Source organism: Echinops telfairi, unplaced genomic scaffold (assembly GCF_000313985.2).
Source record: "Echinops telfairi isolate 266 unplaced genomic scaffold, ASM31398v2 ScPeMD7_9;HRSCAF=40, whole genome shotgun sequence".
In the NCBI taxonomy this organism is placed as follows: domain Eukaryota; kingdom Metazoa; phylum Chordata; class Mammalia; order Afrosoricida; family Tenrecidae; genus Echinops; species Echinops telfairi.
In genome coordinates, this window is record NW_022103906.1 from 45,863,143 (window position 1) to 45,874,833 (window position 11,691).

The 11,691-nt window shown below is 44.3% G+C and overlaps 1 protein-coding gene across 2 annotated transcripts in view; it reads right to left on the reverse strand.

Moving 5' to 3' along the window:
* ERI1 (exoribonuclease 1) overlaps positions 1-10,492 on the reverse strand; it is a 34,820-nt gene extending 24,328 nt beyond the window's left edge. Inside the window, exons 1-3 of one of the 2 annotated variants that reach the window (XM_004696488.2) lie at positions 10,385-10,492; positions 5,257-5,435; positions 3,485-3,695 (exon numbers count right to left, since the gene is read on the reverse strand). In XM_004696488.2, the coding sequence (XP_004696545.1) occupies positions 3,485-3,695; positions 5,257-5,435; positions 10,385-10,492 (498 nt within the window). Of the gene's footprint in view, positions 1-3,484; positions 3,696-5,256; positions 5,436-6,365; positions 6,478-10,384 lie in introns of those variants that run through there. The other variant, XM_045286962.1, reaches the window with a different exon arrangement.
* Between the last annotated feature and the right edge of the window lie 1,199 nt (positions 10,493-11,691).

Consider the following 11,691-nt stretch of genomic DNA (forward strand, 5'->3'; position numbering starts at 1 on the left):
AAAAAAAAAAAAAAATAAAAAAAAAATAAAAAGAAAACAGGAAAAATAGAGCAGCCAAGGAGGCTCAGACCCCGAGTGTGGGGGGTGTTCAAGCCACACTATGAACTAGGATAATCAGGTAGGCTTCATTCAGGTGAGATTTAAGGTCAGCTGAAAGAAAGGAAGTGGATTCACTAGCAGGCTGTCTGGAGAACAGGCCCTAAAGCAGAACTTTGGGGGTGAGGGAGGGCATGCCTCAGTTTTTGAGAAACGGGAAAGAAAGCCAAGCCACTAGGACTGGCGTGCAGTAGAGAAGAAATCCTAATAAAAAGAACGATAAGAAAGAAAGCAGGCCCGGGGCGTTGAAAGAGGCCTATTACATAAGGAAAATGGCTTTTACTCACATCAAGTGGAGGTATTTTTCAGGTTTGGAAGGAGAAGTGTCCTGGTCTGCTTTCTATTTGTAAAGGACTACCCTGCCTACTATGCTGAGAAGTAGCTTTAGGGGGACACGGGCAGAAAGGAAGTTACACGGGGAGTGTAGTGACTGCAGAAGAAGAAGGTCCAGGCTCCCACCCGTCAGGGTACTGTGTGGAGCGAGGGAAGGCGGGGAGGGCAGGGGCTGGGTGGATTCTAGAAACACAGCCAAACAGAGGTCAGTGAGTATAGGATGTGAGAGGAACAGTGACATCAAGGATGAGTGTGTATAACGATGAAAGATGAAAGTGTAATCGTTGAGCCAGGGAAAGGTGAAGACGGAACAGAAAAGAGGCAAGTTACGTTTAGGACACATTGTGTTACAGATGTTTGTTGAAATTTTCAAGTAGAAATGTTCTGTAAGCAGTTTGGATTAGGACAGGTTTGGGCCAGGTCCGGACCATGCAGCCGCTTCCCCCAGCTCTCCCGAAAGATAGGCTGCTGGACGGTGAGGCCCCTTCCCCCCGTCTCTCAAGGCCAAAGCTGGACTGTGCAGTTCCCGCCTCCAGCATTCCAAGGAGCTTATCTCTCTGGGCCAGGTCTGTACAGCCCCTTCCGTCAGTGTTCCGGGATGATCTGCTCACAGACCACGTCCTGACTCAGACCCTGACACTGCAGCACCAGAAGGTCAGCACATATGTCCTCGGCTCAGGCCCTACATATGTATGCCCCACTGCCGCGCGCGATTTCCCTGACCTAACTTGTTGGGTCTCAAACCCCCCCCCCCCCACCCCCCGGGGGCTCAAGATGCCAGGTCCTTCTGTGCTCTCCCTTCCCTCCCGGGAGTTCTTTCCTTGCCTCAAAAAAATCTTTCCCAACTTCCCAGTCCCGGCTAAATGCTATCTCTACTCCGCATCCCCAACCTCTCATCTTGGTGTCACAACCCGGGGCTGACAGGAGGGGCCTCTGTGCCGCCCTGGTCTTCCTCTGGCCGGTGCGCAGCCCTGTCCTCCGTCTCCAACCTCTGAGGGCAGAAGTCCAGGCTAGATAGATACTTTTGGAGGTCATCAATACAAGAATTATTTAAAGGTAAGGAACCAGATGAGATCTCAGGGAGAGGATGCCGTAAAGACCAGGCCTAGGGTGAGGTGCTCATCCAATATTAGAAAATTAGTGAGAGAGAAGGGACCAAGAAAGGAAACTGATCCAGGTCAAAAGAATGAAGCATGTTGGCAGGCACTAGAAAGGATTTTAAGAAGCAACTCGTCAATTTTGCTAAAGCTTTTAAGATGGGCTACTAACCCCAAGGTCAGCAGTTCTAAACCACCTGCCACTTCATGGAGAATGACGGGACATCCTTAAACAGACTAACCCCTTAAAGAGTTAGTCTCTGAAACCCACAGGGACAGGTCTGCCCTGCCCTATAGAGTCGCCTGAGTTGGCACTGGTTCAATGGCAGTTAAGTTTTTGTTGTTGTTAGGTAAAGACCAAACATGACACTGAGGAATGGTTTCAATGGAGTCATACAATGAACACATAAGCTAAATGAACTCAAGCCTGGAGTGGTGTGGGTTTAAGAGAGAATAGAGGGTGATGGAAATTTTGGAAATGGATAGTGGTGATAACTGCTCAACAAGATGGATGTAACCAATGTCACAGAAAGGAAAGGGAGAGAATGGGAGAAAATAAATTAACCCTGTCCAGGAATTGTGTCGCAAAGAGGAACTGAGGGGGAAGTGGAATCAAGGGAAGGTTTTTTATGGTGTGAAAAAACAACAGCCGTCAGACAGGGCAAGATAAGACAAAATAATAATTTATAAATTATCAGGGGTTCATGAGGGAGCGGGGCGTGTGGGGAATAAAATGAAGACCTGATGCGGGGGGGCTTAAGTGGAGAGCAAATGTTTTGAGAATGATGAGGGCAATGAATATACAAATGTGCTTTACACAATTGATGTATGTATAGATTGTGATAAGAGCTGTATGAGTCCCTAATAAAATGATTTTTTGTAAAAATAACAGCATATCTGCATGTGATGAGAACAATCAAGCAGTGAACAATCAACCTTTAGTATCTAGCTAACTGAGGGTGAACTGCTACAACAGTCTTTTGAATAAGAGAGGGGAAATGGAATTTACTGAGTTATGTAAGATTTGGCTTCATAACTGTCATATTGTCTTTTAATTTATTGACTTAATCTGCTTTCTACTGAGAAATCTTATAAAAAGATTAAGCATATGACTAAAAGAGGCTCTGAAGAGCCCTAAGAAACATCTCTGTACTTTAGTGCACGAAGCTGTGTTAGCAGCATCTTGGGACATCACAGATATGACAGCTGATGCGATGCTACAGTACCCTTGATTGGACTTTACACGGAAAGTAATAATCTTCTGGTACGGGGATTCCCTGTGATGACTTCCTGAACTAATAAAGCACTGACACCAAGTGTCTACAGTGCACATTTTATGTCGTACAAGTTCAGGTTATGTAAGTCATATTCCACATAAATGCCCCATCAGATGCTTTATGGACTAGATTCTAGAAAGATGACCAGTGCTAGGTTGAATGGTATTTTCTGTACATTATCTTTCTTATGGATCAAATCTCACATTACAGCAGTGGTTCTCAATTCTAACAGTACATTAAAGCCAACTGGGAACCGAAACGTACTAATTAAACGTTTAAACAATCTGACATCAGGGCACTACCACAAAGCTCATGGGCATCAGGGCAGAAGCACAAGCATTGGTGCTTTAACTCCGTAGGTGGAAATGATGACGTCTGGCAGGTACATGTTCTAAGCAAACTAACACTAAATTTTAGCTTCTGGAAAGAAACAAAGACTCTAACACGATTACATTATAGCTCTTCTTTGTCAAGTGAACACACCGCCAAAACACACAAACTCATTACTGGTCAGACCCTTCGCAAGCCTAGAGGGCAGAGCTGAACTGCCCCACAACGTCTCAAGAGCTCGCCGTCTTCACAGTCTTTCTCCTGCAACGTGACCAGTGGGCGCAAACCACCACCCTTTTGTAACAAGTGCAAGTTGCTGCAAAAAATAAAATTACTCTAAAATTCACTTACTATTTCTAAGGTATGAGTATTTAGCAAGACAACAGGAAACTCAATGATTTCATGTATGAACTCCGGCGGGTTACCCTCTTCACATGTTGCTTCAAAGTCAATAATACAAATATAATCATAGTAATTGCTGGCACGACTGTCTTCTTTCAACATCAGCTTCTGTTTCTTACAATAATTTTTTAGCCTCTTCTTTAGTACATCTTTTACTCCTCTAAGGAAAAACAAGAATAAAAATGGAGGGTAAACGTTATAGTTAATAATTTAAACTCTTACCTGCTAGCACAGGGTTGAACACTGCTGTCACCTCCCACTTTAGCATACATCAGGTAACATAAATGCACAGGAAGCAAGACTCCAAGTAAAGTTAGTAAAAAAACCTAATTAAATTATAATGATCCAAACGGAATGACTGTCTCAAATGTAAATTTAAGATGGTGAGAAAAATAGTATGCAGATTTTTTTTTTACAAGGAAGTACCTTTTCACTTTAGGATGAACACTTTCTCCTCCCCTATTATTAAACCAATTTCAGGTCAAAGCCTTGTTAGCATCAACACTTACATGGCCATATTACCTTAGACGAGGGAACTTCAAAAAGTTTGTGGAAAATTCTAATATCTTTTAATTCCATGGGATCGGTTTTGAAAAAATTTGAAACCCACATCTAATTAAAGATATACACACTGGCTATACAGCATTGTTTTCTCATTCAGTAAACACCACCAAAGACACAGTGTGCATACATTAGAGAAGACCTGGTGCTGTTATGGGATAAGGCTGGGACTGACTGCTAACTAAAAGGACAATGGTTCAAACACAGCAGCTGCTCTGCAGAAGAAAGACAAGGCTGTTTTCGTCCACAAAACTTTCGTGTTGGGTTGCAATCCCTGAGGTTAGCAGTTTGAAAATACCAGACACTCCTCAAAAGGAAGACAGGACTTTCTACTCCCATTCAGAGTTAGTCTCGGGAACTCACTGGGACAGTTCTCCCTGCCTTACAGGGTCACCACAGTCAGAATCGATTCTATGGCGGTGAGCTTAGTGTTTCTTTGTTTTTTAATGGAAACTATACAAAGGGCCAAAAGAACATTTTCCATCTCATTAAAATCAAAAGAAATTGACAAATAAGACATAACTACCATCAAGCAACTGAGCAACTCAACAACAAATAAATACATACATACCCTGTTTCCCCGAAAATAAGACAGTAGTGTCATACTAATTTTTGCTCCCAAAGATGCGCTAGGTCGTATTTTCAGGGGATGTCTTATTTTTCCATGAAGAATACGGTACACATTTATTGTTTATTGTTTTATTAAAAGAGACCTCGCACTTCCTGTCTGCTCCGGCTGCGCTGTGGCCAACAGTGAGCTGAGCGGCGGTGCCCACTGCTATGGTCCAGAGTGCAGTTACGGTAGCTTTGGGGGGCCTTATTTTCGGGGGGATGCCTTATATTTCAGCGAGAGGCAAAACTGTAAGTAGGTCTTATTTTCGGGGGATGTCTTACTTTCGGGGAAATAAGGTACTTAAGGTGACTAGACAGAGACTCCTATACAAATTGCTGATAGATCTTTAAACTATTCAGACTTTGACTCAGTAATCATACTCTCGCCATCTAGAGTTGCACACAAAGAACCCTGTACAGGGATGAATATCACAGCATCGCTAGCTCCATTACAGTCGTTTACAGTGAAATTTTCTTTCGTGTTTTCAAGATTCCCTAGGATGAATTCATAGTACTTTTATATTTTGTAAATAGTATTTCTGAATTACCTGGTTTCAAGCTTGAATTCTGAAAGTTTAGCTCTGAGTTCGTCCTTGCTCATTCGATTAATACAACCATTGGTAAAAGCAATTTCTTTGTAAACTGGGTCACTGAAAGCACTCGCATTGGAACCAGAGCATTTCGTTCCTTTTGTTTCTTGGCCATCAAGTCTGCATCGCGGCTTTCTCTACAAAAAAACAAAAAGGGACAGAATATGGTTTACAATTAGTCTAAACATCTTAGATTGAAAGATTTTAAACTATGGGGGTCTTATCTTGCTGCATGTTAAATGAAAAGCAATCCCTGTAGCCAACAGAGGGAGTGCAGGAGAGGAAAAGGATCTAAACCCCAGATACAGACAGTCTGTCCTGTCTGATTCCACCCAGGGGGTCCTTCAAAGGCATGGTCATTACACACAAGGAGCACTCTCAGAGCCCCCTCAGCACTGGGCTCCCTCCAGCAGACCATCGACTAGTTACAGGACTAGCATGACTTGTGAGCCTCCGATCTTCAGTTTCCCTGTCCATAAAATGTACTCATAACTGTCTTAAAAAGTATTTAGTCATGGTAATGAGCACTGTAGTGCAGCAGTTAAGCGCGTGGTGGCTAACTGAAAGGTAGGTGATTTGAGTTTACTAGATACTACAAGGTGGAAAGATGTGTCAGTCAATCTGTTTCTGCACAGACTCCAGCCTTGGAAATAGTATGGGGATGTTTTGCTGTGTCCCACAGGGTTGCTATGCATCAGTCAAATCTCTAGCATATACCAAGAAAAATGGCAAATATTATATGGGCAATAATATTATAAGGATTAAATGAGATTCTGTATGTCAGGCTTCTAATACCATGCCTATAGAGGCTATTAATAAATGATAGCTTTACATATTACCATGACAAAATATCCTAAAACGGGCAGCATGTAAATCTAGTTCAAAACTGAAGGACCCAAAACAAAGAAGGAAATGAGCATAATATCAAAAGTCAAAATGCTATGAATATACCAGTTCTTCAGAAGAACCAGCCTCTCAATGACATGGGCTGATGGTGGCCACCACAGAGGGTTCACACAGAACAACTGTGAGGATGGCACGGAGGAGACAGTGTTTTGTTCTCTTACGTGACCTTCACCAAGAGGCAGAGAAGCGATGTGTTTGGTTCTCATGTGCGATGATGAGTCAGAACCGACTCTCAATGGCACCAAACAAAAACATCCACCATGAAGCGCTCAGGCAGTAACCTAAACGGTGATGCTTCAAACGGATTCAGTGGCTTTGGGGAAGAAAAAAAAACAAGTTATCTGTCCCCATAGAGCAGCGGTTCTCAATCTGTGGGTTGTGACCCTTTTGGGGACCAAATGACCCTTTCACAGGGGTCACCTAATTCACAACAGTAGCAAAATGACAGTGATGAAGTAGCAACAAAAATAATTTTATGGCTGGGGGTCACCACGACATGAGGAGCTGTATTAAAGGGTCGTGGCATTAGGAAGGTTGAGAACCACTGCCATAGAGATTCTAGTCTAGTAAGCCCAATGGAGCAGTCCTCCTCTTATCACATGGGGTCACTGAGTCAAAATCAACTTGACAGCACACAGCAACAATGAATTCTAGTACACAGTTTTCCTCTTTCCTTAAGTCAACATTTATGGCTTAAGAAAACCATGATTAAGTTCTATATACTCTACCTAACCCAAAGCCAAACTCACTGCTGTTGTCAATTCTGACTCACAGTGACCACGTAGGACAAAGTAGACCTGCTCCATCGGGTTTCCACGGCTACAAATCCTTACAGAAGCAAATGGTCACATCTTTCTCCCACAATGCATTTGTGCTGAGTTCATCTCACACACTTTGGGCATGTGATCAAGAAGGGCCAGTCCCTGGAGAACGATATTATGCTTGGTAAAATATAAGGTCAGCAAAAAAGAGCAGGAAGCTCAGCAAGATGGACTGATACAGGACTACAGACATAGCACAAGTATGAAGCTATTGCAGGGCTAGGCGGTGTTCCCTCCATTCTGTTAGACAGTCACACAGAATCACTAGCAGCCAGAATTGGCATGAAGGCACCTAATCGCAACGAAGTGAGTCCCACTTTACCACACTGGCCCTATGTGAACATGGATTACAATTAATTATAGATTAAGAAGGGACACCCAGGAGAAGGCTACATGCAGTCCTGGACACAACATGGATTTTGATGGCTCAGTCCCCAGTGAACAGTGACCCTCCCGAATGCCAGGTCTACACTAATGATTTCCAAAAAGGGTGATCAAGTCAAAGCACTAAGGACCAGATGAAAATATCAAAAATTCCACAAAAAAACCTAATATTAGCCTAACTAAATTTAAAACACAGATCGGCACTGGCATCCTCCCCAGAGTCTCTCTACCTGTCTTATGTCACAGCACTGGCTGTATGCTGAGCGCCGTACACACAGATAGCACGGTACTGTCCATTGGCCTTCACAGTAGTGTCACTGTGAATTGCTGAGTACAGCTAACTCACGCGGCCCTGTGGGTGCACACACTGCTACATAGGCTTTTTGAAAGCAGATCGTGGCGACATTCTGCAATAGCCCTATCCTTGAGAAGGCTGATCCTCATGTTTTTTCAATAAGCATGATCTGGTTAAGACTGTTTTCCCTCTTGACTCATTTTAAAATTTGTTCTAGTTTTTATTATTTTCTGATTTCGTTTGGATTGAGGCTTTTCTGTGTTCAATTTTGTTGTTTGGTAAATTGTATGATTTTCTTTGTATGAAATCCACGATAGGGAAATCTATAGAGACAGTAACTAGATTAATAGTTTCGTAGGGTTATGGCAGGGGAGACTGGGAAGAAATGGGGAGCCAATAATACAAAAGGAAGAATACAAAAATGAAGAAAACGTTCTAAAATGGTTGTGGTGATTGCACACTTTTTAATATATTCAAATCACTGAATGATATCGTATATGAATTATGTCAATAAAGAGTTAAAATAAAAAAGTAAGCTCAAAAATTATAAAACTTATCTACATGATGATGCTACAGACAGTATCTCAGATTAAAGAGGGAGACAGGATGTTATGAGTATTTTTGGGGGGGGGGGTGTTATTTTTTATTAGTTTCTTTACAAAAAATAGGAAAGCCTGCAATAATAGGAAAGTGAATCAGATAACTAAGCAAAGACCCAGAGGATGAGCATGCAGGACAAAGGGAATGTATGAAAATTCTCAAAAATAACTTCCACCATTAAAAAAAAACCCACAAGGAACTCAGATGCAATGGAAGCAAATGGCAAAGACTAAGATGAATTTAGCAAGGGAGGTCGGAGCCAGATCCTACCTGGAGGCATGCTGAGGTGATAATGAGGGGAGTAACCCTATCATTCTCAGTGTTTCCCAAAATGGGCAACACCACTCCTTTGGGATCACAGCTACGATCCAGGCAGGGATGCAAAAGCAGATACCTACTTTATCCAGGTCTGTGGGCTATAATACAAAAAGTGTTTAATTGCCAGAGGGAGCCACTGAGTAATATTTTTCCCTGAGAAAGGAGTGGTAGGCCAAATAAGCTTGGAAGTGAACCTATGTTCTGCTGTGTGGAGAAACAATTGTAAAGGGGAGGAGCAAGAGCCAGGAAGTCTTGGGCAACAACTCTAGGAGTTGCTTATCAAAGAAAACGGCACACTTTGGCATTAGTTTAGTCTGCAACACTCAAAAAAACCTAACCAAACTCACTACCATTGAGTAGATTTCATCAGAGCAACCCTGTAAGGGAGAGCTGCCGCTGAGGGTTTTCAACGCTGTAAATCTTCACAGGAGCAGAAACCCTCACCTTGGGCTAAGGATGGAAAGAGGTGGGCTGGCTTGTGTTTTTAATTAAAAAAAAAAAAAAACTTAAAAGGCATAGCAAAGGCATATCATGTGATTTTTAAAAACATAACTTTTGGAATCGGAGGAGAAATGCATGGCTAGTTGACTTTATGAACAACTGCGTCCACAGGACAGAGGAACTGGAGGTTCCTGGCTACCATTACTGAACAATTTAATCAGAGATTCTGTAAAAGAAAAGGTGATCAAAGGTGAAAACGTAGAGCACAATTTCAAATCCTCAGACTCTAGGGAGCATGGATGAGCCCCTCAAATATCCTAAGATAATCTTGAAATCTTAAAGCAAAAATACTCCCTGAAATTTTCATAAAACCAAGCAATAGGTTAGCTTACCTATTTAAGAAACTATCTACGTGGGCTCACGTTGACCACAGTAAGTGAAAGATTACAAAGGAAACTTGAAGATGAGTCTTTCTCTCCAGTCAGAGTTACAGTCATGGAAAGCCACAGGGGTGGGTCCACCCTGTCCTGTAGGGTCACTATGAACTGGAACCAGCTCTGTGGCCTTGAGTTTGTTTGTTTTGGGGCAGTGCGTTTATGTTAATGAGAGGAACGTGGGCGGAAAAGAGGAGCACAACTTGAAAAATGTGGTCACCATCAGTAAGTTGCACAAGTAGCAATTGTTTTAATTGCTGTTGGTTTTGTTGTGCATATTCTCAAAAACAACAAAAAATAAAATGTCGGGGATAAATGTTCCAGGGGAGGGTCATTCCTTGGATTCACTTCGCATCTCCGAAGTTCCTTTTCCCCCAGCTTTACGGAGCGAGCGAGCATAAAAACATGTCTACAGCGAAGAGACACGCAGCACGGTTACCATCAAACAAACAAACCTCAGGTTTCCTCCGTGACACTACACTACCGCTTGCAGACCAACTACTTGTCTCCGTGCATCCAGCCAGCTAAGAAAGGGCACATGCCCCCAACAACCAAAACCCACCAACAGGCGCGAGGGGTTACACAAGAGGGTAACAGGAAAGGCTCCAAAGCAAGCCTGGGCACAGAAGGTTTACACTCGAATTCTCGCTCAGGGTTTACGAAACCACAGTAACTTCTCTCGGCCACTCTTCCCCCGGGATAGTTCCGACCCGAGCGCATCACTGACGAGCAGTACAGCAGCACGCAGGGACGGGCTGGAGCCCAGGCTGCACTTTCTGCCAGACGTCTTGGAGTCGGAGCAGGGGGCGCAGAGGCGGCGAGGGGCACGTGGACGGGGCGCCGGCGGCCCGCGGCGCGCGCAGCAAAGGTGCGGGCGGACTGCTCACCTCGGGACTCGGGCACGGCGACTCCTCCCCACGCTCGGGATCCCGCGACTCTAGCGGCGCGAGAGCCACGGCCTCGCCGCCGGGCCGCTGGATCTGCGGGTCCCCCATGCCGGGCGCCGGGGAGAAGGCGGCTGCCGACGGCGGACGCTCACACGCTCAGCCGACCCGGCTCGGAAACCCTGCTTGGCGCGATGGAAAATCTACCGCGCTCGCGTTCCCGCGGCGGCGGCCACACAAACTCCGGCGAACACCGCCCACTTCCGGAATCGCGTGGCGTCATCACGCCGCGCAGGCGCAGTGAGCGCGCGCGCGCGGAGAGGCTGGACGTCGTCGGCCGAGCGAAAGGAGGGCAGGGAGAGGGGGAAGACGCGCACCGAGGTGAAGAGGACTCGGACGGCTCCGGGACGGCGGGCTTCCTGGCGCCGTGGGAGTTACGGTCCTTACGGAGTCTAGGGGCTCGTCACCGAAGGACACCGAGTAAACGACCCCACTAGGACTCCCTGAGAAGAAAAGGGGGAAGTGGTATGGAGAAGTAAATTTTCACCACAGCAAATAATAAAGCTTTTCTTTGAGGCGTTGAAGACTTGCACCTCAGGGAAAGAAGAGGAAACGGGGCCGGATTTGGGTAGTGACTTTAAACACTCAGGAAACGGAACCAAACGGTTCTTTGAGAGAAACAATACAACGTGGCCACCTTTCTGGAGGGAATTTCTAGATAGCGCAGGTAAGAAGAGACCATGGAGTTGGGTGGACAGTCTTAATTGAGAGGATCCTGGAGGCCAAGTGGTTTAGAATTTGAGGTGCAGGATTCAGAAGAGGAAAGTATGGGCCATACTGTAGTTGTTAAAAACGTTTGAATGTTGTGTTTCTTACTTAAATTATATTATTTAACTCTGGGCTTACTTTGAAATTTCTGTGTAATGTTTTGTAAAAAAAAAAAACGGCAAGGTTAGGGTAAACACTTGGTGGTCGAGAACGGATTACTCTGTTTTTAGTTATTTCTTTTTGTTTTGTTTTTTAATCATTTTATTAGGGGGTCATACAACTCTTATCACAATCCATACATATATCAATTGTGTAAAACACATTTGTACATTCATTGCCCCCTTCATTCTCAAAACATTTCCTCTCCATTTAAGCCCCCGGCATTAGGTCCTCATTTTTCCCCTCCCTCTCTGCTCCCCCCCTCCCTCATGAGCCCTTGATAATTTATAAATTATTATTTTGTCATATCTTGCCCTGTCCAACGTCTCCCTTCTCAAAACATTTCCTCTCCACTTAAGCCCCCAGCATTAGGTCCTCATTTT